Consider the following 25808-nt stretch of genomic DNA (forward strand, 5'->3'; position numbering starts at 1 on the left):
GAGGCCGCGGGGACCACCGCGAGGCTGACCGTTGTGGCGTACCCGGACCGCTAACGGTAGCGGGCCCGCTCCGCCCCTTCTCGCTCCACCTGGGCTTTAGCCCCGCCCCTTCCTCTTGCCCCGCCCTCTCGCGCGGGCGCGCCGGCGTCTGGGGTCCAAATTGCGGAAGAGGAGCCTGGAGGCGGGGCGTAGGCCGTCGCGCAGAAGTGACGTAGGCCGCCGGCGCGGGAGGGTGACGCGACGAGGCCCGTTGTCTGTGTGTGGGGCTAGGGGCCCCCGGGGCGGAGGGGGCTCCCGGCAGGGAGGCGGCGGGTGGGTCGGGAGGCCCTGGACATGGCGCTGAGGGCCCGCCCCGCGGGAAGATGAATAAGGGCTGGCTGGAGCTGGAGAGTGACCCTGGTGAGAAGGGGATCGGGCAGGCCGGGAGTTGGAGAGGTCGGGTGGGTCCGAGACGCACCTTTCTGATCACCACTCGCTCCTCTTGTCGTCCCTCCCAGGCCTCTTCACCCTCCTCGTGGAAGATTTCGGTAAGAGCCTCTCCTGCCCGCCGGGCCCGGGCTCTGGGGGCCCACTCCTGGGTCATCACTCCGCAGCCAGGGGCTGCCCTTCCCGACTTCTTTCCTTCCTTGATGGCAGGTGTCAAAGGGGTGCAGGTGGAGGAGATCTATGACCTTCAGAGCAAATGCCAGGGGTGAGTGGCTTGGCGTCAGGGCCACCCTTTACACCTCGAGGGCTAGGGAGGGGCCTGAGAGAGAGTGCTCCTCAAGGGAGGGAGGTTCAGAAGCCCCAAATTGTAAAATTTCCTATCAGGAAGCATCCTTCTTCCTTGGGTGCCCTCCTGATGAAGCTGGTACTGTGGTCTCCTTTCTCCCAGTTTTCCCTCCACACCACTCTATGTGGTACCCCCTTCCCTCCAAATTCTAACCATCTCTTGGGTTAAATTCAGCTGCTTTTTCTTGCCTTCCAGCTGGAAACCCCCTTCTCTTGACTCAGTTCACACAGTGTCTTTTGTGCAGCTGTAATCTACCATTGACTGCTTTAACGTGCCCATGTGCCAGTGGTTTTAATTCCCACACAAGGGTGTCCATTGATTGGTTGGTTTGTGGCTTCTGACAAGGCCTCTCTTGGGTGACCAAGCTCAGGGTCTTGTCTTGGTGGTCCTACAGAAGAGAAGTGTGGAGGAACTGCTATAGTGACTGAACAGAGAAGTCTGCTTTTGTTTCCCAGAACAGAAGGGACTGATAATGGGTATTCATTTACTTGCCTGACTGCACTGGGGCCCACGCCCTGGGTTTCACAAGTTTGAATTAGTGTTTAAATTCCACATCATATTGTTCTTGCCTTACCTTCTGTTCCTGCCTGGTCCTGGGCCATTGGTTCCAGCTTTTCCTTTCTTATCCCAGAACCCTAGACTGCATAAGGACGCTGAGTGGACTCCTGGAGCACCACAGCCAGAGGCTGATGCTTGACTCTGCCTGCCGCAGGCTCCTGGGGTGTGAGGGCTCAGGGCCGCTTTGGGCAGTCTTAGGAAGAAGCCATGGGAGAGGTGGGGTCACAAGAAGGGCACCTGGGTGGTAACAGTGCACAGGAATAGAGGAGGGGAAAGGGGATGCAGATTGCCTTCCCCCACTTGACTGGTCGAGTTCTGTCCCTTCCTTTCCCCAGCCCCGTGTATGGATTCATCTTCCTGTTCAAATGGATCGAAGAGCGCCGATCCCGTCGCAAGGTCTCTACCTTGGTGGATGATACATCTGTGATTGATGATGATATTGTGAATAACATGTTCTTTGCCCACCAGGTCTGCTGGGCTCTGTGTTCTTTCTGGAGGGTGGGATGCTGCCATTTTCTTTGCTTGGAAAGTGGAAGCGGAGGAAGGCAAGAGGAGGAGATAGGCAGATACCGCAGGTGGTGGTTACAGAAGTCCTGAGGTAGAAGGAACTGAGCTCTTCTTCATTAAAAACAGGAAGTCTCTCTAAAGCAGGCTGATGCCTGAGTCCATTTTCCATGTCCCCAGACAGCTGATGGGTACTTAGTTGAATGAACAGATGTTGGGTAAAGATGAGGAGAGCTGATGAGGATTGTCCAGATATGACTGTCCTCCCTGGGGCCCCTTTCCCGATGAGTATGGCCTTGGGATGAGGGATGCTGTAGATGGGTGACTGTTCTTTGTTTCACAGTTGATCCCCAACTCTTGTGCCACCCATGCCCTGCTGAGTGTGCTCCTGAACTGCAGCAATGTGGACCTGGGGCCCACCCTGAGTCGCATGAAGGACTTCACCAAAGGCTTCAGCCCTGAGGTAGGCCACAGTGCCTTCCACTTGTCAGAAAAGGAGACAGACCTGGGGAAAAAAGGAAGATTCTTTAAGTGATGCCTTATTAGGACTTTATCAGGCCACGTTGTTCTCCAGTGTCCACTGATGACCGTGCAGGGCCAGTAGAGTCCATCTTTCGGGGGCTCCAGAGCTCTCTTCTGCCCCCACCAGGCCTTCAGGAGGGTCCACTGTGCTTGTTCCAGTTCCTGGAAGGCCTCCAGGCCTGCTCTCCTGAGCTCTGTTTCCCACCTGAGGCCCACCTGGGAAGTTGCTCTGATGTGGCCTTATTTTCCTTCCTCTAGAGCAAAGGATATGCGATTGGCAATGCTCCGGAGTTGGCCAAGGCACATAATAGCCATGCCAGGTGTGTGGGAGCTGTGATGGGGGTGGGGACAAGGAATGGGGTTGTCCCATTCTGGGCACTGACTGTGTCCTTCCCCAGGCCTGAGCCACGCCACCTCCCTGAGAAGCAGAATGGCCTTAGTGCTGTGCGGACCATGGAAGCCTTCCACTTTGTCAGCTATGTGCCTATCACAGGCCGGCTTTTTGAGCTGGATGGACTGAAGGTCTACCCCATTGACCATGGTAGGGGGTTTTTCTGCTGACCTCCTAGTGGGCTGGGGCTCGGGGTCCTCACGGGGTGGGTCTTGAGGACTTATGGCTCTGGCTGGATGGCACGTTGAACTGCATTGTCCAGCTGGCCCCCTCTGGCTCAACCGCTGTCTATCCTCCTTCCATTCCTGGCCTGCCCGAGTTCAGGGTTTCCCACCTGCTGACTTCTCGTCTTGGTTTCCCCAGGGCCCTGGGGGGAGGACGAGGAGTGGACGGACAAAGCCCGGCGGGTCATCATGGAGCGTATTGGCCTTGCCACTGCAGGGTAAGGACTCTGTGCCTGCCCTGCCCTCTGGAGCTGTGCCCCCATCGGGAGGGACACAGAAGAGGGAACCAAAGTGGAGAGAGACCAGATGACTTGTGCGTGGCCACATGATGAATCTGGCAAAAGCAGGATTAGATCTTGGGCTCTCAGCTCCTTGCCCTATTTCCCATCCAGGCTACATGTGGCCTGCTGCAGGATAGACTGGGGAGGGGCAGGCCGTGGTAGAGCCCCGGGTGGCCCAGGTGTGCTGGCTTACACTTCCTGACAGGCTCCTCACACAGCTTGCTGGAAGGCACCAGCTGAGGTGCCCGGTGTGCATGGCCAGCTGCTGCCCACCTGTGGGGGTGGGGCCTGTACCTGTGGCTGCAGGTGTGACTTCAGGGAGCCCTGCCAGCGTATCTGCCTCCTCCTGATGGCGGGGCCAGGGTGAGAGCTGCTCTCACGGCTGCGGCTGTGACTGCAGGGAGCCCTACCATGACATCCGCTTCAACCTGATGGCGGTGGTGCCCGACCGCAGGATCAAGTATGAGGCCAGGCTACATGTGTTGAAGGTGAACCGTCAGACCGTACTGGAGGCCCTGCAGCAGGTGGGGACCCCTCCTGCCCAGTCCGTGACTGGCCCAGCCACCCGCTCCTCCCCTCCACGGGGGCCTTTGTCTCTTGATTCCCCAGTTATTCTCTATTGTGGGTCTGGGCTTCAACTAACCACTCCTTTCCTTGGCTCCCATGGTGGGACTTGGTGAGGGGAGGGGGAGGATAGCCTCTGAAAGGAGGTTTGGCTGATTTATTTCCCTTTTGAGCGTGTGGAGCCTAGCCATCTGAGGTGGAAGCCAGGGTCTGCCTTCACTCCTTTGCACCTTGGATTTTGTTTTCAGCTGATCAGGGTAACACAGCCAGAGCTGATTCAGACCCACAAGTCTCAAGAGTCACAGCTGCCTGAAGAGTCCAAACCCGCCAGCAGCAAGTCCCCTCTAGCGCTGGAAACAAGCAGGGCCCCAGTGGCCTCTGAGAGCACCCACACAGGTATTGGAGCTGCTCAGGGGCCTCAGAGCCACCCCCTCACAGCTTGACATTGGAGGCCCAAGCAGAGCAGGTCTTTTTCTGTGGAGGCACTTGGGCAGTGGTTCAGGGCTCCTGTGGGCAGTCAGAAGTCTGCAGCCTGCAGCCCTCTCCCCTCCCCTTGGAACATGGAGGAAGAGCTGTCCCTTCCTAAAGAAAGGCACCTGTAAAGGGCTGCCATGACCACAGGCCCCCAAGCCTTCTCTCTCAAGTATATGCCCTTTCTACTTTTCTCTGGACCTTTTTTTTCGGTTTTTCCTTTTTTAAATCTCACTCTTTTGCTGTCTCACTGTGGCCGCGTGACTTAGTGCTTGTTCATGCTGAACCCATCAGCTGTCTCTTCTGTTCTTCTCTGGGAAGGGAAGGGGAGACCAGGCCTGAGGACAACTTTTCTTGAGGGTCTGGCTGAAAATCCTGCCCGTGCCCCTCCCTCTCTCAGATGGTGTGGAGGAGGTGGCTGGTTCGTGTCCACAAGCCCCGACCCACAGCCCTCCTAGCAAACCCAAGCTGGTGGTGAAGCCTCCAGGGAGCAACATCAATGGGGTTCCCCCAAACCCCACTCCTATTGTCCAGCGGCTGCCAGCCTTTCTGGACAATCACAACTATGCCAAGTCCCCCATGCAGGTAAGTGGGGAGGATTCCCACCAGGATTCTCTGGAGACCCTGCAACAGGTACTTTCCTCAGGTGGTTTCATGCATGTTCGCTCTCTGTCCCAGCCTAGGTGACCAGGGTTCTCTGTCTGGTCACAACTGCAGGGGTTTAGGGAGGCAGAGAGAGCTCTTTTGACTTTAAATTCAGTCTCACAACTGTGGGGCTAAATGTTTAGGGCATGGGGTTGGGTTCTACTGGCAAAATAAATGCACATGTTTCAGGGCACTCTTTCTCTTAGAAGCCCTGTGTAAGCAGGGGTAGGGAGTGCTCTGGAGCACCTGGAGGGTTCAGTGGACTCAGCATGGAGAACCATGTTGGCTTTCTGGTGGAGGTGCTGTGTCTGGCCAGGGCTGGCTGGCCCCTGGCTCATGGCTGCCCTGGGTCTCTGCTCCAGGAGGAGGAAGACCTGGCAGCAGGTGTGGGCCGCAGCAGAGTTCCAGTCCGCCCACCCCAGCAGTACTCAGATGATGAGGACGACTACGAGGATGACGAGGAGGACGACGTGCAGAACACCAACTCTGCCCTCAGGTCAGCCCCAGCTCTGTAAGGCTGGAGGTTGGGTGCTGCAGATCCTATCTTGACTCTTCCAGCACAGTGAATGCCCTTCACCAGATGACACTGGATGCCTGCTGAGTGCAGGGCCCGGGGGAGGCGGACGTGAAGGGGCTGACTCCAGATCCCCAGAAGTTTTCGGAGGGCTTGGGGCAGGGCTGTGCACATTTAACCAGACATCGAGACATGGCCTATTTGGAGGTGGCCTTCTGTCCAGGCCTTGAAGGACGGGGTGGGGTATCTTTGCTGGAAAACACAGCATTGGCCAAAAGCCAGAAGTGTGGCAGCTGGACTAGAGGAGGTGTTCTCAGAGGACACCTGGCTGCAGCTGTCAGAGCTCAGGGTGCTAGGCTGGGCATGGCCAGGTCAGGCTGCTCGAGCTGCAGGGTCATTTCCTGAGGCTAAGAAGTGTTCAGGTCATCCTGGGCACTGCTGGATGTGGTCCCCTGGCCTGTTTCTTGGGCTTACCTCTCCTTGGGCCCCGCAGGTATAAGCGAAAGGGGCCGGGGAAACCAGGGCCATTGAGCAGCTCTGGGGATGGGCAGCTGTCAGTGCTACAGCCCAACACCATCAACGTCTTGGCCGAGAAGCTCAAAGAGTCCCAGAAGGACCTCTCGATTCCTCTGTCCATCAAGATGAGCAGCGGGGCCGGGAGTCCGGCTGTGGCAGTGCCCACGCACTCGCAGCCCTCACCCACCCCCAGCAACGAGAGCACGGACACGGCCTCTGAGATCGGCAGTGCTTTCAATTCGCCACTGCGCTCGCCGATCCGCTCAGCCAACCCCACGCGGCCCTCTAGTCCCGTCACCTCCCACATCTCCAAGGTGCTTTTTGGAGAGGACGACAGCCTGCTGCGTGTTGACTGCATCCGCTACAATCGTGCTGTACGCGACCTGGGTCCTGTCATCAGCACGGGCCTGCTGCACCTGGCTGAGGATGGTGTGCTGAGTCCCCTGGCACTGACAGGTGGGCCTTGGGCTGGCTCCCTGGTCTCTTGGCATATTGGAGAGGGAGGTGGCCAAGTGACCACCACGCATCCTGCACCCTGATGGGTCTTCTCGTGCCTTCTCTTCCTAGAGAGTGGGAAGGGTTCCTCCCCTTCCATCAGACCGAGCCAAGGCAGCCAGGGGTCTGGCAGCCCAGAGGAGAAGGAGGTAGTGGAGGCTGCGGACAGCAGAGAGAAGCCTGGGCTGGTCAGGCCTAGCGAGCCCTTGAATGGGGAGAAGTATTCACCCAAGGTGAGCCCTTCTGCGGCTTCCTTTCCTAATCCTGACAAGGGCTGGGCCCAGGGCACTGCCATCCAGGTGCTGAGCTCCTAGTGGGAATTATGGTGTGGAGGGTGGTGCCCGAAGCCGGGTGCCAGGAAGCCTGTCTGAGTGGGGTGGCAGCAGGGGCTCTGATAGGCTCCTGGGCCTCTGGCTGCTCGCCCTTGCCTCTTGCTGCCTCCTGGTAGTCAGGCCTTGGGGCTGGCCAGCTCCCCTTCATGGGTGCAATTGCTATGTTTTGGCAGGAGCTGCTGGCACTGCTGAAGTGTGTGGAGGCTGAGATTGCAAACTATGAGGCCTGTCTCAAGGAAGAAGTGGAGAAGAGGAAGAAGTTCAAGGTGGGCCCTCTCTCCAGTGGCCTGGTCTACTGCCCACCTGTCTTCCCAGAGGCGTGACCTGCTAGGGTCAGCTGGTGGCTGCTCTGGGGAGATGGCTGCAGCGTCCTCAGGTCCCGATCCTTCTCTCCCACAGATTGACGACCAGAGAAGGACCCATAACTATGATGAGTTTATCTGTACCTTCATCTCCATGCTGGCTCAGGAAGGTGAGCCAGGCTCAGCACCCTGGCCCTCAGGCCCCTTCCATCCGGCCTCTGGGGGCACTTGAGCTGGCTATGGTCTTGGGGAGGGCAGGGAGAGCCTCAGCCCCTGATCTGAGGCTGCAGCCAGTTGAGTAGTGGGTCCCAGACATCCAGCCACCTGCTCAAGGGCCTGTGTCTCTCCGCAGGCATGCTGGCCAACCTGGTGGAGCAGAACATCTCGGTGCGGCGGCGCCAGGGGGTCAGCATTGGCCGGCTCCACAAGCAGCGGAAGCCTGACCGGCGGAAACGCTCCCGTCCCTATAAGGCCAAGCGCCAGTGAGGACTGCTGGCTGGACCCTGCGTTCACTCTTGCCGTGTGGCCCTCACCAGGGCCCTCCCCTGCCCCGTCCCCCTCTTCCCAGTATTACCGGATAGTTCCAGTTGGAGAGCCCAGACCCTGGGAATGGGAGCCAAGCTGGGATCCTCGGTCTCATGTTCCTGGGCCTGGCAGGGCAGGCTGGCCCCGTCGTGCTCCGGAGGCAGCAGCTAGAGCTGGGGCCCAGTGAGATGCTGCAGCTTCCTCCACAGCCGGCTGTGGAGCGGCAGGACCTGGCCTTTCTGCCTGGGCAGCAGAATATATATTTTACCTACAGAGACGTCTATTTTTCTGGGCTCTGACCTGTCTTGCCACCACTGTGTTGACATAATCAGCTTCCTGACTGAGTTCTCTCCTAACACTGTCATCCTGGAGGGCCGAAGTCACTCCTGCAAGGTCACAGCTGGGGGCCACGTGAGCAGTGGGCCCTGGTGCTCCAGCCTCCAGTTCCTGCTGTTGAGGAAGCCAGGTCTGCTCTTCATTCCTTCTGGGAGAGCTTCAAACTCAGGGCCCTGGCTGCTGGACTAGGCTGGGAGTGGGGTGTCCCAGCAGGGGTGGGATGAGCAGCCTGCTGGGGTCCCATGGCCTGAGCAGAGGGGAGTGTTTGAGCTGGCTAGCCTGGCTCCAGTCAGCCTTGTTGAGACTGCTCTCTGTGGCAGGGCCCTGGGCTCTTTGTCTTCAGTGTTGTGGCCCTGGCAAGGGGCCTGCCTTGGGCTCCTGGGCTCAGAGGAGCCTCTGCCCAGGCCCTCAGTATTACCATGTCTCCCTCCTCTTAGAGACAGCAGAGACAGGGCTGCTTGCAAAAGCTGGCACCACTCAGCTCTCCCTGCCATGCCAGCTTTCTCAGCTTCTGCAGGGCACTCAGGGTGGGGGACAGCAGGACCAAGTCAACCAGTTGGAGCCCCATGTTCCCAGAGGGCCTCATGGCCAAGGGCTAATGGGTCCAGCACTGCCTCTGGAGCTCAGGCTCCAGACAGAGCCCCATGGCCTCTGCCAGGTGGCTCTGAGGCGATCCAAGCCAGGCCCTTATGTGTACATAGTGACCGGGGTGGGGGGGCAGCTGCAGGTATGGCAGCTGCCTCTCTGTGCTAAGCATAGCCTGACCCCTCTGGCCCCTGTAAATACTGGATGAATGAATGAATAAAACTCTCCTTAAAAATGAGCCCACCTGTGCTTGCTGGCCTGAGGTTTGGAGGCTAGGCCATGGTGGGAATGAGGACCTAACTAGACCTGGGTTGGGCCCTGCGTGTGACCAGAGATGGGAGGGGAGTGCATTGTCAGGTATTCTGCCTTCTGGGCAGAGGTTCTTGGGACCCTAGGTCTGGGGTTTATGGCCTGAACTGGCGGGGGTGGGGCGGGTGGCACTTCGGTGGGAGGCAGAGCTATGGACCCCGAGGAGTGGCGTGCAAGGTATACTGTGGGAGGAGAGGGCTGCAGCTTTACCGGAGCTGACGGCTTTGCAACCTGAGAGGCGCTGGGACTCAGTGGAGGTGGTAGCTCTGCCTCTAGTCCTGCCTGGCACGCTGTCCCTGGAGGGGTCCTGGGACCTCCCAAGGCTCACCTCTCTTCCCTTGTTGCAGGTCAAAGCTGCCAGCTCTGCCACGCTTCCCGCTTCTAAGCACGTTCTCTCTCGAAGCCACTGCAGCCTCTCGCCCCCACCTTCTCTGGCCATGGGTCTTCCCTGGCCTGGTGTAAGCAGCTAAGGCTCAGCGGGACTGCTCAGGAAATGCAACTTTAATGGCCCCAGCCCTTCTGTCTGGGTCTAGTAGTCCAGGGCACAGATTAGGGCCACACCACGCTTTATCCAGTGTCGCTGGGGCTGGTCAGTGGGGATCTCCACAGCAATGACGTAGTTTGTGGAGTGGCCTGTGGTCGATAGTGTTCCTGGAGCAGGCGAGAGGGGAGGAGGTTAAGTTGTCTGCCCCAACTGGGGCAGGAACAGGCTATAAAGGAAGGTGGTCCCTTGGCGACTGAGCTAGGGACAAGGAAGGGACCTGACCCAAGAGGAGGCCTGCCCTGGGTTACTGCACCTGTTAAGACTGGAATGGGACAGTTGACACCCCTGCTCATTCCCTGCTGGACCCAGCCTGAGCCTACCCATCCTGTCTGGGCCTTTTGGCCCCTGGGAACCTCCATTGGCAGGCTGGGGCTCCCAAGATCCAACATGGGTCTCCTGAGGGAGATGAGGGTGGTGAGCTCGGGGGCTACTCCCCACAGACTCAGCCCAGCTCCTGAGCACCACCCTACCTGCTGCTGGACCAGCTCCGTCGGGGCCTCAGGAGTGCTGGCTGACTTCTGCTGGCTATCCTGGTCAGCTAACCTGGGTCAGCCTAACTGGCCCAACCCTGAGCCCCACCCATGGCCTGCCGTGTGGTGTAGGCTCCTCGCCCTGGTCCATACCAGCACGGGTCAGCGTCTTGTAGATGGGGCACAGGTAGAAGTCCTGGTCTTGGACCTTGCGGTTGGGCGTGGGCAGGAGCCAGATAACAGCCATCTCGGTGTACAGCTCCTTGGGCCGAGACTCGGCCAGCTGGAAGGCCGAAGGGTCCCATCGGGCACCTTCCAGGAACAGTCCATGGATGAAGCACCCCTCCTTGGGTCTGGCCTTGAGCTCTGACACTGACTGGCGCATCACCTGGTGTGGGCACACAGATGCCTCTCACATATAAACAGCAGGATCTGGGGTAGGATTTGGGTCCCGAGGGCTCTGCCTGCCCCAGCATCGGCTATTTTAGCTGGTAGCCTATAGCCTGCGCCCCACCCCTAGGCATTTCCCTGGGGCCTATAGTCTCACATGGCTCTTCCAGACCCCCAACCCCGGCTCAGGAGTTCCCTGATCCTGCCAGCCAGCTGTGGCCTCAGTGCCCATTCCACCTGGGTTACACCCCCCAGCCTGTCACCTGACCTGACCCTGGCTGAGTCCAGACCTTGAAATCAAAAGAGATGGTGTCAATGGAGATGACAGATTTGCGGGCGTAGTTCTGCAGGGTGCCTGTCAGGAAAGCCTGGGGGAAGAAGAAGCCACTGATCCAGAAGACGGCTGGGATGCCCTTGGAGATCCAGGTCTGTAGGAAGTCCAGGCGCTGCAGCAGGTCCATGACCCATGAAGACAGTGGCTTAAGCGATGGGTAGGCCTTGGCCTTCCAGAGCTCGGGCACAGAGTTGTTGAACAGGCTGGCAGCCATGAGCTCCAGCTGCGAGGACATCACCACCAGCCCCTTGAGGGCCTTGAGCAAGTCTCTCAGCGACTGTGTGGTCACTTGTAGCAGCCTGTTGTACCTACAGAGCCAGTGGCAAGGAGGAAGGCAGTGGTCTGGGACTGTGTGGCCATATCTGCACTCCCCAGTTTTTAGGCCATAGACAGAGAAACAGAACATAGGGGCTAAGAGCATAAAGCCCGGGTGGGGTCAGGTGGCCCGAGTACCAATCCCAGCCCTGGCTGTCAGTAAATATATGACCTTAGGTCCCTTAACCTGCTGGGGCCTTGGTTTACTCATCTGTGAAATGGGAATAATATGGCTGAGTTAGAGGTTGAGTTTATAGCACCTCGCATGGCTCCTGGCCCATAATGATACCATAGCCTTTGGTATCATTTCTCTATAGCCCAGGGGCCTGCTGACTCAGAGCTGGGGCTAGTGGGGGATTACCGAATGACCTCCTGTGCTAGAACTGTATTCATTGACTCTTCATACAGCACAGGGTACTTGGTCATGACCGACTGCAAGTTGATAGGCTCAGGCACCTTGATCAGAATGTTTTGGGCCACGTCCTCCACTATCTGTGGGGGCAAAGGGACACAAATGGGTCAGGGGTGGCCCCCATTAGCCCGTGTAGGAGCTAATGCACGGAGCTCCCTCATTCAGCAGAGCAGGCAGGATAGTGGACAGGAGACTGGCCCTGCGTTGGGTGGGCCCCTTCCCTGCTGCCACTGACCTCCTCCCGGCTCTGGCCACCTGCAGAGGAGGATTTGGGTTGTAGTTGGACGATGGTGCCAAGCAGGGTGTAGGTTTCGTTCTGGGCGAAGGTGATATTGGCGTTGTCATGCAGGCCAAAGATCTCCGGCATGTCGTTGAGTGGAAGGCTCTTGATGTAGGAGAGGTAGCCCTGCAGGGGGAGGAGGGCTGCAACCGAAGCCCCTGCCCCGCTCTACTTCCAGCCTGCAGGACGCCCCTCAAAGCAAGCACACCCCATACTCATCACCTCTGGTTGCAACCTTTACGTATCTCCCTCTTACCCTCGGGACTCCAGAGGCTCTGCTCCCTTCCAGTCCACTTCTCCCTGATGTCTCACTCCCTGCTTCTTCATTCAGCAGCTCAACCCCGTCACAGCCCCTCCTCTGCAGGCCCTTTACGCTCCTGGCCCCCATGCTGGGGTTCTCTACCTAGACCCTGCCTGCCCCGCACACATCTTAGCTGAAGCATCATGTCCTCAGGAACCCTCCCTGACTGTGTGGTCTGGGCTGGTGACCTTCACTGCCTCCCCTGGCAGCCTCAGAGGAGCCACCCCCCCACCTCAAAGAGTAATTACCCTCAGGCAGGGGCTGAGAGGCAGGACTTGGCCTCTCCCCACAGAACCCAAGCTCCAGGGCTCTCCTTGTGGGATGGATCAATCAATGAAAAAGAGTGACTGGCTGGTAGGGGCCATGTCTCCCAGCACCCAGATGTCCACGGCACCCCAGGACCCCCACCCGGCAGGCCACCTCAGGCACAGCCCTGGTGTGTGCTCACGTTGATGTCGTAGGTGGGCTGGATCTGGTGGTAAACGCCCGAGGCGCTGTAGCTATGCTCCGGCAAGAGCACAGCGGGGCTGTAGAAGTCCTCTAGAATGTTCATGACGCAGCGGCGGTCCCAGTCGTCAGTGACGCGGCCCCCGTAGTTGATCTCCCCTGCTGTGTACTTGAGGACCTATGGGGTGGGTTTTGAGCTGTGGTGTTGGAAAAGACCCTTGAGAGTCCCTTGGACTGCAAGGAGATCAAACCAGTCCATCCTAAAGGAAATCAGTCCTGAATATTCATTGGAAGGACTGATGCTGAAGCTGAAGCTCTAATACTTGGGTCACCTGATGAGAAGATCTGACTCATTAGAAAAGACCTTGATGCTGGGAAAGATTGAGGGCAGGAGGAGAAGGGGATGACAGAGGATGAGATGGTTGGTTGTCATCACTGACTCAATGGACATGAGTTTGAGCAAGCTCCGGGAAGATGGCGGAGGAATAGGACGGGGAGACCACTGTCTCCTCCACAAATTTATCGAAAGAACATCTGAACGCTGACCAAACTTCACAAAACTACTTCTGAAGGCTGGCTGAGGACGTCAGGCTTCCACAAAAACAGCGCATTATCTTCAAAAGAGGTAGGAGAAATTATAAAAGATAAAAAGAGAGACAAAAGAGTTAGGGACGGAGACCCGTCCCGGGGAGGGAGTCGTAAAAGAGGAGGAATTTCCAAGCACCAGGAAACCCTCTCACCGGCGGGTGTGGGGGAGGATTTCTTATCTCGGAGGGCAACGTAACTGGGAGGAAAAAATAAATAAAATCCACAGATTACGTGCCTAAAGCAACTCCCAGCAAAGAACCCCAGACGCTCGCATCATCCGCCACCAGCAAGTGGGGGCTGAACGGAGAGGAGCGGGCGGCACTGCCTAGGGTAAGGACCGGGCCCGAGTGCCCCGAGGGCAATCTGAGGGAGCTAACGTGAGATAGTAACCTAAACTGTGGGACAGCCAGAGAGAGAGAACTATCCCGCGAAAAGCCCAACTCTAAGGCACTGCCGGCCCGCTCACAGAACAAAGGACTGAGCAAGCTCCGGGAGATGGTGAAGGACAGGGAGGCCTGGCATGCTGCGGTCCATGGGGTCACAAAGAGTTAGACATGACTGAGCGACTGAACAACAACAACAACAATGGGGTGGGTGGGTCAGGCCCCCAGGCGCCCAGCTCCCCGCCCCTAGCCCATGCCCAGCCCACCTTGTAGGGGATGTTGTCATACTCGTCCAGGAACATCTTGAGCTGGCTAATGCAGATGCGCAGGTCCCCGTCTGTGAACTCGTAGGGGATGTTGAAGCCCAGGGGCCCAAACTTACGCCGCTCCAGGGCATTGCCATGGAACAAACACAGAGACAGCAGCAGGCACTTGAACTCCATCACCTGCTGGGGGTGGGGGAGGGGAGGAGGGGCGTGAGGAGTGGGGATGACAACGGGGTGGGTTGGGGTGGGGGGGCTCCTGTGCCAAGTGTGTCTCACCTTGTGACAGGAGTTGAGGAAGTCATCGCTGAGGCTGCTGTAAGACTTGAGCAGGTTGGCCTTGACCCCGCGCGGTGGCTCAATGGTCATTTTGGAGCCATTCTGTAGGATGGACACTGGGAACTTGTTGCTAGGCAGGCTGGTAAGCCACAGGCGGAAGTCCCGGTGCACCTGGAGGCCACATTCCACGTGAGCACTGAGACCCATACCTGGTGGCCACCCCAACACCAGGCTCTCCCCTACCCAAGGATCCTGGGCCACCCTCAGCCTGACCCTACCCCTGGGGTGGGCCAAGCAAGGTTGCACCGACCACTGGTTAAGAACATGGCCTTTGGCAAATCCCAGGGTCACCTATGTGCTGGGCGGCCTTGGGCAAGTCACTGGTGGCGGTAACTTGAGGGGCCGCTGGGAAGAATAATCTAGTTGATGCAGCATGTTACATGTGTCACTTGCTGAGTGCCCACTGTGGGGTGAGCTCATTGAGCGTGATCCGTCCAGGATGAAGGTACTGGTGCCCCTTTGTTGTACCTTGTCAGGGTTGATGTGCTCAATGAGGCGCTCCAGCACCGGCATCCAGCTCGGTGCCAGGTGGCAGTTCTGAAAGAAGACCCACTTGCCCCTCTCTATGGAGCTGCGCATCATGGCTTCTGCCCGAGGGCCCTGTGGGGACAGGAGTGCTGTGTGATGGGGGGACCCGCTGGCCCAGCCCACCGGCTCCCTTCTCCTCCACCACCCGCCTGCCCTGACCTGGCCCTGGCCCAGGGAGATGGCAGAGAGCTTCTTGGAGAACTTCATTTCTTCGGCAAATTTGTAGAGGTCGGCGGCGGGGTCGGTGCCCGGCGACAGCACGAAGATGAGGGGGGTGGTGGAGTTGGAGTCTTTGAACACCAGTGACAGGTTGGCTGTCTGCAGGGCAGAAAGATGCTGGGGTCGCCAAGAGCTTCTCCTCAGGGGCAGGCTACCAGGGCGAGAGAGGGGGCTCTGGGGTCCCCAGAGTGGCCCCCAAGGGGCTTCCTGAGGGGACTTGGAACCTCCCAGAGCCTCATGTGATGGCTAAGGATCCTGGCTTGACTGAGGCTACAAAGGGGTCCATGCAGGTGCAGCCAGGATCCTGTCCCAGGGGGCGATTAGCCCAGGCTCTGGCTGACAGCACTTGCCTGGGGCTCAATGAAGCGTGGCTCCAGGTTGGCGGCCACGAAGTCCTGCATGGCATTGGTCACTTTGTCCCCACGTAGGCAGCGGAGGACCAGCAGCTTCTGGAACTGGTCCAGGTATTGGTCCCAGATGCCAGGCAAGGGCTCCCTGCAACCGTGCCCATGTCCCCCTGAGAGCTGACCTGTGGTAGGACACTGGCCACAGGGTGTCTGCTTGCTGGACAGCAGGGGAGAATGTGGTGTCCAGGGGTACGTGGCCGGGGGCACGGAAGAGATGTAGTCACAGCTGCAGGGCAGCCCAGGGCAAGCCTGTACCTGGGTCTCACTCCCTGGATGCACCCACCCTGCTGTGCCCCAGGCCCCAGCTCACCGGTGAGGCTCATGGCTGTCAAAGATTGCCCGGAATTCCGACAGGTGCTCCACGAAATCAAGGGCGAAGGAGGAGAAGGTCGGCAGGTTGGAGAGCGCCTGAATGTCTCTCCAGGCCCGGTCCGTCAGCCAGTCCGGGGCAGGGTTCTCACTCATGACCGAGACGGAGCCTCCAGACAGCAGGTAGCGCCACTCGTTCTGGCAAGGGACAGAGGAGACTAGCGCCCGGGCCCTGAGCCCTGCGTCCAGTGCCCCACCCAGCAGAGCCTCCTCTACCATCCTCAGCCAGAAAACTGGGGGTGGTAGTCGCACAGATCTGAGTTAGTGTTACCTCTTTCCCTTTTCCTGGCTATGTGACCTGAGGCAAGAGATTTAACCTCTCTGAGCCTCCGTTTCCTCACTTGGAAAGTTGGAAGAATCAGAACTCTGCTTCCCAGGGGTTTCACAGGGGTAGGTCAGAGGGTTGTTGTGAGCCCAGCACCTGGCACACAGTGAGGGCTCAAGCAGTGGAAGCTGTCATTCTCAATGCTTCCCAACGCATCACAAAATCCCTGGCACTCATGAGACCGTGAGCTGGGAGGCTCAGGACGGTCTCTGCTCACTAGTCCTCTCAAGGCTCTAAGAAGACCTTTGCACAGGACCTGATGGGTCACAGTTAACCCGGGGCCTCCTGGCTGTTTCATGCAAATAACTGTTTCCGGAGGCCTCTGCCCATCTGCTCTTGCTGTGCCCTCCTGCCTGATATGCCCTGTCCTTCCACCCTGTTCTCTCAGCTTGGCAACAGGGCAACCCCTCAGGCCGTCTGTCCTAGACCGAGCTGCAGCCGCCTCTCTGCCATGCACCTGGTTGATCTTGCCCTGGTTCATCATGATGCGCGCACACAGCAGGAAGGCGAACATCAGCTTGTGTTTCTCGAAGAGGCTGCGGCAGACATTGCTGTAGAGGTTGTAGGTCAGGTAGTGGTTGATGTTGGCAATGCGCTTCTTCAGGTTGTCTGCAGGGCAGAGGGGTGATGGCAGTGTGGGGACGGGGTAGGGGGCAGAGAAGAAAGATCCCTGGGGCACAGCCCAGCCCAGCCAGTCTCCCCAGCAGCCAAAGGAGCAGTCTGGGGCACACCCCCTTGGGGCATTTGCTCTGAGGAGGCTAGGAGTGGGGTGTGTGTTCATATGTAGGGTGAGTCTGATGAGGGTGTGTACCAGTGAGCCTGGGTGTGCGTCTACGTGTGTGTGCCTGCTGTGGGAATGCATCCATGTGTGTCGCCTCTGTGCCAGGGTGGAGCCTGGTTGTTTGGGTCAACATGTGCAAATGTGCCGGGGCTACCTGCCCTCTCTGAGTTGGCGATGCCCGAGAGGAAGATGTTGAGAAACCACTCGAGGGAGTACTGGTACATGGGGTCCACGTTGGCCAGGTCGGACACGCAGAAGAAGAGGATCTGGGTGCGGACGGCCACAGGAATGTACTCCATGCGCGTGAGGTCAATGTCCTTCTCTGTCTGTTCTGCAATCCTGACCTTGGCCTGGGGGTGTGGTAGGGGGCTGCCAGTTAGGCCTAGGTAGGCTGGCAAAGAGCAGCAGGCAGAAGAGGGTGGTGATGCGGGCAGGCCCAGGGCAGGTGGGGAGAGGCGGGCAGGGGTGAGCAGGCAGTTGTTGACCTGGATCTCGGCAGCCTTCATCTTGGAAGCCTCCAGCACCTTGATGAGCTCCACGTCATCCACAGGGTTGCCCTCAGAGGAGCTGAGGCGGTACAGGATCTGGTCTTCAATGTCCTTCAGCTCCTGGCGCATCTTGGCATTACTGACAATCAGCTGGTTCTTGGCTTCCTCCAGGTCGGGCCGCTCCTCAGCCACGACCTGGCCCAGCAGCTGGTCCTCTAGGCCGCTGCCAGGAGCAGGAGACATTATGTCTGTAGCACCTGGTGAGCCCTAGAGGGCTAGCCTCGAACCCGCTCACCTGCCTACCTATGCTCCTGTGGCTCCAAAGAGTCCAGCATCTCTGCTGGTGTCAGCCTGGGAGATCTGACCTCAGCCTCAGGCTGCAGGGCTAAGGCAGAGCCTGGATTCAAAGTAATCACTTCTCAGTGAGACCTCAGGTGGGAGCCCGGAATCCCAGGAGGGGCCAGGCAGTTGAATGCGTGAGCTGCTGGGGTCTCTGAGAAACTCCCTCTCAGCAAGAGGAGGCTATGGGTGATGGGGAGGGCCAGGCCTTAAGGGGGTTTTCACCCCCTGATCCGTGGAGAGGTTCACAGTGGCCACTGTCAGGGAGGCCTTAGCACTCTATGTGGGTGGCCGGCAAAAGCTGCAGTGCCTGGGCGTAGCGCAGCAAGGGCAGGAAATAGGGCTTGGGTGCAGGGAGCCAGAGTATGCCCCCCTCGGTGCTCCAGGACAGCTCTGGAGTGAGTGCACAAGGGCCCAGCAAGGGCTATGGGGAAAGGGTATCTGGATGAGGGGGGCTAGCGCTGCCCAGGGAGGCTGGGGAAGGGGCTCCAGACCTGGGATCAGGATGAGCTGGAGGGAGGGGGGAGCATTGATTCTTAGGTGGGAACAGTGGAAGTAAGGGCCATTGGTGGAAGGACTGGAATGACCTGAAATGCAGAGAGCCTATGAGGAAGCTGGCGGGGTCTCCGAGGGGGAAAACCTGAGTCTCAGCCTAGGGGTGGGAGCGGGGCAGCCAGGCAGGCCCAGGCAGAGCTGATGCTCGGGGGGCTGGGGGCCAGGGGCTTACCTGGGTGACAGGGTGAAGTTGATGAGGGTGAGTTTGGTGGAGATCTCAGGTGTGTAGTGGGGGTTGGGCAGCTTGGTGGTGATGTACATCTTGAAGTCCTCGTGGTAGGGGATCACCGTGTCCCCCAGCTTCAGTACGGTGTTCCCCTGCTGCTTGTAGGTCTGCAGCCAGTGGGACGGGTAAGTGCTGTGGTCTGAGGCCCCACCAGTGAGGCAGGGGAGAGGGCTGCCCTCGCTGGTGTCTGGGCTGCCCCGACACTGGCAGCGGCAGGCCCACCTGCTTGAGCAGCACAGGCTCCAGGGCGGGATCCAGCTCCTCGCCCACATTCTCCAGGAGGCAGGGCTTGCCAAAGCGGATGGCATTCTCCATGCTGCGCAGGAAGTCGCGGTCACTCAGCTTGAACACATCCAGCCCGTTGTCCTTCTCCTGGGGGCACGGAGTGGAGGGAAGGGGGAAGGGTCGGTGCAGGCTGAGAACTGGCCTGAGGCTCAGCTACTCCCCATGCACCTACTAAGACCTGCTGGGTGGGGTGGTGGCAGGGGTAGGCTCACCATGTTCTTGATCCATTTGTTGGCCTGGCCCTGAGGGTCAATGAAGTGGGTCCAGCGCTGGGAGAACTGGTTGATGACCCCATTCTCCACTGACAGGGTGTCATTGGGGAGGCCAGCGATCTGTGGGGGACCAGGCTGGGTGGGGGGGGTGGCTTACACGAGCAGGCCCAGTGGGGTAGCATCTACCCCCAACCTTGTGCTCCAGCTGTGTCCCCTTCCCCTTATTGCACCCCCTTGAGGGTGAAGGGCAGTGCACAAGGTCTCGGCCCTCAGGACCTGCCTCCCTGCTATGGGCTGACTCCTGACACCCTCCTTTGCTGGGCCTCTTGTTCCTCTTCCCTGTTGAGTCCTAGTTCAGTCAAACCATCTTCACAGAGCCATTAGAGCCCATTGGCTCTCCTGGCCTGTGTCCACACTTGGCCTCTGCCTACTGCCTCTTGGTTCTCTCCTTGTGTCAACTCTACCTGTCCTCTGGGGTCTAGCTCGGACACGATCTCTTAACCCCGCACTCTGGACACTGCTCTCCTACCCCACCCAACTCTCACAAGCACCCCTTGACCTCTCTGCCTGCAGTCAGCCAGCACCTGTGCCACTCAGTTTTCTCCTCTCCTACCCACCAGCCTCTGACTGGCCCCAGGCAGGTTCAGGGAAGGCATCTCTAAGCAGATCCAGGAGAAAGGGTGGGAGGGAGGCGGGGGCCTCCTGGCCCAGCCCAGAGCACACTGCAGGCCCAGCCTGGTTGCTCCAGCCCCCCAGGGTGGGCACCTGCCAGGAGCGGATCTTCACGGGGTTCCCCAGTGTGCCGATCAGTGTGGGCTCGGTAGTGTGTGGGACACGATGGGCCATGAGCTGCTTGACCCAGCTGTCGTAGAGCACCGTGCGGTACTGGCCCTGGAGAGACACCAAACTCAGGGCCACCCCACCGAGACAATGCCCTCCCACTTCCCCTGCACCCGAGTGCTCGCAGCTGCACAGAAAGGTCAGACGTAGAGCTGGAGGCCTGAGCTCTAGCTCCACCATGGGGAACATCCTCGGCCTCCCTAACTGTCAGCCCCTTACCAGTGAAACCAGGGGAATGACAGCAATGCCGACCCATTGGGGCAGCTGTGAGGACTGAGGGAGAGGTGCACAGCAGGCCCAGAAGTACGAGGTCAGCCTTCTGTCTAGAAAGGCCAGCCCTGCAGGACAGGTTTTCTGGCTGTTTTGTGAGCTGCCATTTCCCCAATGCCCAGAATGGCACCTGGCTCAGACAGGACGTCTAAAAAAATGTTTGTTGAATGAGTGTGTGAGAGAAGAGCCACCCTCAGGCCACCACTTATGGAAGTGAGGCCTCACGGCGGGGCTAGGGGCATCCTCACCGTGAAGGGGCCCAGGTAGGCCACAAAGCCGGCAGCCACCAGCACGTCCCCAAAGATGCTGTCAAGCATGTGTTCCAGGTTCTCCACCGTCTCCTGCCAGCGCACCCGCTCATCTGACAGCCCATTGATGAGCTGCAAGGACAGACCATGGGGTGGGCTCTGGGAGGCTGGCCCTGGACGTCCCTGCCTGGTGCGGTCCCCCTGACCAAGGAGGCCGGGGAGGGGTAGGGGACAGCCACCCCAGGACCACCCCCCCTACTGCTCAGGCTCCTCCAGCCCACTGGGGGCAGGCCGTGCCCACAGGCCCTCCCCAGAGGGGTGTGCACCTTGTCAGCACGGCCCAGCCGCTGCTCGCACTGCTCACACTTCAGCTCCAGCTCCTCCTTCTTGGCGATGCACTCTCGGTACTTGGCCTGCATCGTGGCAATGCCGTCCTCCACCTCGTGCAGGCGCTGCTTTGCCTCCTCCAGGATCCTCTGTGTCACCTCCAGGTCTTCCTGGGCCTCCCGCAAGGCTTGCTGCAGGTGGAGGAAACAGGGCCAGCTTTCCTGGTGCCCCCGGGGAGCCCAGGCCCCCAGGCCCCCGCCCCTGGCCCCAGGCCTACCCAGCGCTCACCCGCTTGGGCTCCACGGCCTTGGCCACAAAGTGGTACTTGTGCATGGCTCGCACCCACTGGCAGATGGAGGTGCAGGCCTTGGACACCTTGGCGATGGCGGCCGGCTGGAACTCCTCATTGTCGATGTACGGCTGTATGGCTTTGATCACCGCCTCCCCAATGTTGTCCTGGGGATGGGAACCACAAGCTTGAGGCTGCTTCCCAGGGAGGATAGAGAGGACTCTGGTGGGTGGAGGGACACCCTGCTCTTGCCTCTATGCCCCAGGCAGGCTAGGGAATAAACACGACCCAGAAAGGCTGTCCAGAAGAAGAACTTCTGTGTCCCAGGATTTCAAAGAATACAATCAGAGATTTTTCTTCCCCAAGAACTGACACAGCCTCAAGATCTGATAACACATAGGCCCTGTTTAAAACCCATTTAGAAAAAAAAAAAAATAATAATAAAACCCATTTAGAGATGAGGGCTGCTTCCCGGCTGGTGTGGAGACGAGTGAGTGGTTCTGAAGTCCAACCAGGCACGTGTTCAAGTGCAATAATCCCCACCCCCAGAGCACATCACTCCTTCAGGGCTCTTGTCCTGTGCTGGGAGAATCCAGGTCTGTAGTTCAGGACGAACCCAGGAATCTGTACTGTTCAAGAGCTTCTAGAGGTTGAAGCTTGGGACCAAGGGAGCCTGAGCACTGGCCGTGAGCCTCCTAGTTTGGCTTAATTGGAGGGATGGGGAGCCCCGTACGGAGTCCAGCTGTCACTGAGATGGGCCATTGTTTTTACCCTCCTTAGGATGTGCCCAGGGCTTCAGCACTGACACGTTCTGGTGGTGGGTGGCCCATGTGGGCTGGAGAGAAACCTCTAAGAGGGCTGTAGGCTCCAGGTGGACCTCACCACAAGCATCCCCGTGAGAGCACACGCCCATGGATACTGAGAGCCCCAGACAGACAGGGAGAGAGAGAAATCCAGAGACAGACAGGTGTTAAACCTCAGGTGCTGAGGCTGAGGGAGAGGTGATGGTTGAGCAGCCAGGAAAGGTCTTGGCTGGGACCACAGAGGTTGTAGGGGAAAAAAGGGCAGAAGAGAGACTCTCCGGGCGGCAGAGCCTTGGAGTGACTGTGGGTGATTATCCCATGGGCACTGAAGACTTCCCAGGTCCTGATTCATCAATACCTGTCTAATGTTGGGTCTGTTGCCCCCTGCCCCCTAGCTGGAGAGCTCCTCTGGGCCAGGGTCTAGTTCCCTCGGCTCTGTGACCACAGGGCTGTGTGTGTTACAGGCAGAGGGAGATGGGATGAAGGCCCCAGCTCTGCAGGGGAGGGGGACGGTTCCTCCCCCCACCTCTCTGCCCAGCTGGCCTGGTGCCTGGCACACGCACCTTGTCAAACTTGAAGAGGCTCTCCAGGAAGCGGCTGGGGTCCTGCAGCAGCCCTTTGCCTGGCTCCCAGTAGTCATCCACCTTGGAGCCAGGCTTCTCTCCTGGGACCTTCTTGGGCTTGATGCCCTTCATGATGCACACAGCTTCAATGACCAGCTTCACGCCTGGTGGTGGCCGCTGCATGGCACGTACCTGGGGGCCAGGCCAAGAGTCGGGAATGGGGAGGTCCATCATAGTGGGCACCCCCAGGCAGGGACAGCTTCCAGACAGGGTGGGTCCCACCAACTGAGTCCCTACCACTACAGACCACAGATATGCCCAGGGACCCCCAGAGGTCTGTGTTAGCCTGTGGTGACTACTGCTCCCCCATGTACCCAGGCCTGGCCAAAAGGCCCTAGACGGTCATTTCTCAGGGCCCAGAGCCTTCCTCAGGCACCTGCCTGGGTCCTCGGGGCTGATACAAGGAGGTAAGGGCAGGCAGCTGGGTTCAAGCCCTAGTTCTGCCCTCACCTCTCGACAGATGATGCTCATGAGATGTTAGAGGGAGGGCCTATAGACCAGAACCCAAGAAGGCATCAGGAGAGAGGCCTGGGAGGGGCCAAGCCACCCACCTCAGTCACATCATTCTTGTTGAGGTTGCGCAAGCTGGCCAGGGCTGCGTCCAGGGCTGGCAGAGCTTCATCCAGGTCCTTCTGGGCATCATCAGCGATAGCTTGTGCCTTCCTGGCCTTCTCATTGGCCTTGATCTCCTCTGCTTGCACTGAATTCCGGGTCTCCTCAGCAATTGTTGTGTCCACCTAGGGACCAGAGGTAGGGAGGCCCCATGGGTGGCCAATGTCAGGGACCGGTGCGCCCTCCTCCCTTTCCTCCTCTCAGTGTCTCAGTCTCCCCAGATGGAAGGGAAGGAGGGTTGAGATGCCCCATTCTCCAAGGACCCTCTCAGCTGTGACAGCCTGTGGAGATCTGGGAGTGCTAGCAGCCCCTTCCGATCCTGAGTGCTCACCGTGGGCCTGGCATGGGGCTCTGGGCTTTATGTGCTTGAGCATAACTGCCTCAAGGGCAGGATCCCCTAAACCCACAGAGCACCTCCACGCAAGACAGAGAAAGATGCTCCCCTCCCACAAGCCATTTGCTTTCCATCTGCTGGAAAAATTTCCAGTGCCATTGCCTTTGCAGAGCAGGACATGATTGTTTCTTCCAGAAAGCTGTCATCATGAATATGCGAATCTGCAGAGGCTACTGTGAGGTGTGTGTGTATGGGTGTGTGTGTGTGTGTGTTAGTCACTCAGTTGTGTCCAACTCTTAGCAATCCCCATAGACTGTAGCCTCCCAGACTCCTCTGGGAGTCCATGGAATTCTTCAGGTAAGAATACTGGAGTGGGTTGCCATTCCTTTCTCCAGGGGATCTTCCTGACCCAGGGATCAGAACCAGGGTCTCCCGCATGGTGGGCAGATTCTTTACCATTGGAGGACTAACCCTTAAACATGGGCCCTCGTGTAGACTCAGAGGGTCTCAGAGGGAGACTCAAGCAGACTCTGCACCGCTGCTTGTGGTGTCCCTCCTGCTCCGAACAACCCGTGCTGTGACTATCGGGTTTGGATTTGTCTGTCGTGCTCATCACCCTATCTCCTGCCCAGGGCAGTGCCCAGCATAGAATAGGTTCTGAGCAAGCATTTGTTGAGGGATCGCACTACTGAATGAGGGACCTAGGCCAAGAGTCCGGGCCGCTAGGGATCTCGTGGCTGCGTGGGGATGCCGAGCATCCTCAGACATGCTCAGCCATCAGGGAGGGAGCCCAGGAGCACCCCGGACCTTGATCTGCTCCATGGTGAGTGTGGTGTCCTTAGCAGCCTCCTCCAGCAGGGGGCGCATAATCTCCAGCTCCTCCTGCATCTTGGCCACGTCCTCTGCGGTGCGCAGCAGCTGAGGGGTGGGGGGGCAGGGAGAGGAAATCAGGTGTGATAGGGACCAGAGAGCTAGGCCTGGAGGGGAACAAGGGAGAGGGCCCTGCGGGGCTGCCCTCATTCATTCACGAGCGAGAGGCTGTGGCCAGCTGCTTCAGGGGCCCCCAGGTTGCCCCTTTGGTCTTGCCCTTGGCTCGCCGCCTTCAGTGAGGGAAGAGGCTACCCATTTAAACACTGTGGGCTGCCAGCTGAAAGGGGTCATGTGGAGTCAGGGCTGAGACAGAATGGACAGAATCACATGCAGCCAGTGGTTGCCCACAAGGCCCCCACCCCTGGCCCCACCTTGTCGAGGCCACTCTTCATGCGGTTCTTAGCAGTTTTCAGCTCCTGTTTCTTCTGCCTGACAAGGATGGAGAAGATATTGAGCAGCTCCAGGTAGCTCTTGGGGGTCACATAGTTGTGGCGGGCCAGCTCAGCCAGATACTCAACACACTTCTTAGTCACCGACTGGTGGATATACACGCAGACCTGAATCTGTGGGGAAAGAGATCGAGGATGCCAGTCTGGTAGAGATGAGGCACCAGGGTGCCCTTGAACCCACTGAAGCCTGGGCCTGGGGAAGGAGTTAGGTGCCCTGCACACTCACTCTCACCCGTGAGCCTCACAACCTCCAGGTAAAGGAGGTGACCTCCAGCTAAAGGTCACCTACTCTGGAGACGAAAATCCCATGACTCAGAGAAGTCAAGGGGCTTTTTCAAGTTCACACAGCTGTCAAGGGCAGAGGTCACTTTGAATCTGAGCCTAGAGGTATCCCGGCTCTTGGTCCAGTGCCCTGGTCACAGCCCCTATGACCTGCCTCACTCAGAAAGCCCTAAGGTGGGGCCCCTTTTGGAGGCTGAAGATGGTGAAGGGAGGGCCCAAGGCCTCAGCATGGCTGAACAGAAATGGGCTCATCTGAGCTCTCAGCCCTCAGGTGACCATCACTTTCTTAGGCTGGGCCAGACATATCTAGCCCTCCCACCCATCTGTGGTCTCTGGGTTGTATCAGGGGGCTCTTCAGAGAAGTTGCTATGGAACCCTCCGGGAGTAAGATAATGGTGACTGTGAAACTGTGTGTCCAGCCTCCTACATCATCATGACCACCTTGCGACATTCCTATTATACAGATGAGGAAACTGAGGCTTAGACAGGTAAAGCTGTCTGCCTAGAGACTTCCTATCAGCAGTGCACCTGGGACTCTCACCCAGACCTTGGTGACCCCAAGCCCAAATCTACTACACAGTCTCTCCCCACACAGGCTTTCTCCTCACCGAGATACCTACCAGTCCTTTAATTACTTTGGGGGTGGCGTCCAGCTCTGGGATCTCATTCAGGAACATGGTGGCCACAGACTCCAGGGCCTCTGCCGGCCACTCATTAAACCAGTCAATGGTACAGCAGTTGACCAGGGAGGGGAACTGTCTCAGGCGAGCTCGGAAGACCTCTCCAATGGGGCTGGGGGGTGGGGGCTAAAATGAGGCCCTGAGACACTGACACCCCCCCAGGAACCCAGGACCCAGGGTCATTTGACAGCCTGCGGTGTGCGAGCCAGGACACAAGAGCAGAGCAGCCTGGGCCCGATGGCGTGGTGGGCGGGCCCGGGTGCTCCCCCGCCCCAATCACTGTCCCATGAGGCTGCGACGGCCTCCCGCACCTCATGCACAGCACCATGTGGATGTTGCTGCGCACACGCCCAGTGTAGGCGGCCATGAGGTTGGCCTTGGTGGGCTGCAGGCCCTGCTCCTGGATGTAGGGCCGCATGGCGTTGATGATCTGGTCCTGCTCATCCATGTTGTAGAGGTTGGGGATGTCGCCCGAGTTCAGGACGTTGTTAATGTCTTCCAGGAAGGACTCATTCTTGATCTGGGGGAGAGCGGG

At 58.7% G+C, this 25808-nt stretch overlaps 2 protein-coding genes across 9 annotated transcripts in view; one reads left to right on the top strand and one right to left on the bottom strand.

Annotated features, from left to right (window-relative positions):
* Positions 1–234: 234 nt before the first annotated feature.
* Positions 235–8775, top strand: BAP1 (BRCA1 associated deubiquitinase 1). Of its 8 annotated transcripts, none has more exons than XM_081525158.1 (18): positions 235–399; positions 498–527; positions 637–691; positions 1404–1546; positions 1666–1798; positions 2178–2297; positions 2615–2676; positions 2755–2897; positions 3111–3189; positions 3653–3776; positions 4065–4212; positions 4688–4872; positions 5295–5428; positions 5940–6418; positions 6530–6690; positions 6963–7055; positions 7189–7261; positions 7444–8775. In XM_081525158.1, exons 5-18 carry the CDS (start codon positions 1781–1783, stop codon positions 7575–7577), a joined length of 1953 nt encoding a protein of 650 aa, XP_081381284.1. In that variant the 5' UTR covers positions 235–399; positions 498–527; positions 637–691; positions 1404–1546; positions 1666–1780; the 3' UTR covers positions 7578–8775. The 8 variants fall into 8 exon arrangements, with proteins under 8 accessions (XP_081381284.1, XP_081381285.1, XP_081381281.1 ...); XM_081525159.1 differs by having other exon boundaries at positions 1404–1495; XM_081525155.1 differs by lacking the exon at positions 1404–1546.
* A 554-nt stretch (positions 8776–9329) lies between these two features.
* The window catches only part of DNAH1 (dynein axonemal heavy chain 1), an 88834-nt gene continuing 72355 nt past the window's right edge, over positions 9330–25808 (bottom strand). Inside the window, exons 51-78 of the mRNA XM_081525153.1 lie at positions 25585–25793; positions 25214–25385; positions 24234–24425; positions 23800–23910; positions 22598–22783; positions 21987–22178; positions 20620–20787; positions 20331–20522; positions 20005–20136; positions 19412–19537; positions 18647–18766; positions 18372–18521; positions 18096–18256; positions 17027–17252; positions 16696–16891; positions 16218–16369; positions 15377–15573; positions 15010–15154; positions 14600–14758; positions 14381–14512; positions 13853–14023; positions 13577–13756; positions 12341–12517; positions 11547–11717; positions 11261–11391; positions 10541–10892; positions 10014–10248; positions 9330–9497 (exon numbers count right to left, since the gene is read on the bottom strand). Coding sequence (XP_081381279.1) covers positions 9376–9497; positions 10014–10248; positions 10541–10892; positions 11261–11391; positions 11547–11717; positions 12341–12517; positions 13577–13756; positions 13853–14023; positions 14381–14512; positions 14600–14758; positions 15010–15154; positions 15377–15573; positions 16218–16369; positions 16696–16891; positions 17027–17252; positions 18096–18256; positions 18372–18521; positions 18647–18766; positions 19412–19537; positions 20005–20136; positions 20331–20522; positions 20620–20787; positions 21987–22178; positions 22598–22783; positions 23800–23910; positions 24234–24425; positions 25214–25385; positions 25585–25793 — 4857 coding nt within the window. The 3' untranslated portion in view covers positions 9330–9375. The remainder of the gene's footprint in view (positions 9498–10013; positions 10249–10540; positions 10893–11260; positions 11392–11546; positions 11718–12340; positions 12518–13576; positions 13757–13852; positions 14024–14380; positions 14513–14599; positions 14759–15009; positions 15155–15376; positions 15574–16217; positions 16370–16695; positions 16892–17026; positions 17253–18095; positions 18257–18371; positions 18522–18646; positions 18767–19411; positions 19538–20004; positions 20137–20330; positions 20523–20619; positions 20788–21986; positions 22179–22597; positions 22784–23799; positions 23911–24233; positions 24426–25213; positions 25386–25584; positions 25794–25808) is intronic.

The sequence above is a fragment of the Giraffa tippelskirchi genome, chromosome 9 (assembly GCF_054371585.1).
Source record: "Giraffa tippelskirchi isolate mGirTip1 chromosome 9, T2T-mGirTip1v1.2.pri, whole genome shotgun sequence".
Taxonomy (NCBI): Eukaryota; Metazoa; Chordata; class Mammalia; order Artiodactyla; family Giraffidae; genus Giraffa; species Giraffa tippelskirchi.

Coding starts and splice junctions, on each gene's coding strand:
- BAP1 (XM_081525154.1), top strand. CDS start 363: ATGAATAAGGGCTGGCTGGAGCTGGAGAGTGACCCTG. Junction 3,190..3,652: donor ATTGGCCTTGCCACTGCAGG/GTAAGGACTCTG, acceptor CTGTGACTGCAG/GGAGCCCTACCATGACATCC. Junction 4,873..5,294: donor ATGCCAAGTCCCCCATGCAG/GTAAGTGGGGAG, acceptor TCTCTGCTCCAG/GAGGAGGAAGACCTGGCAGC.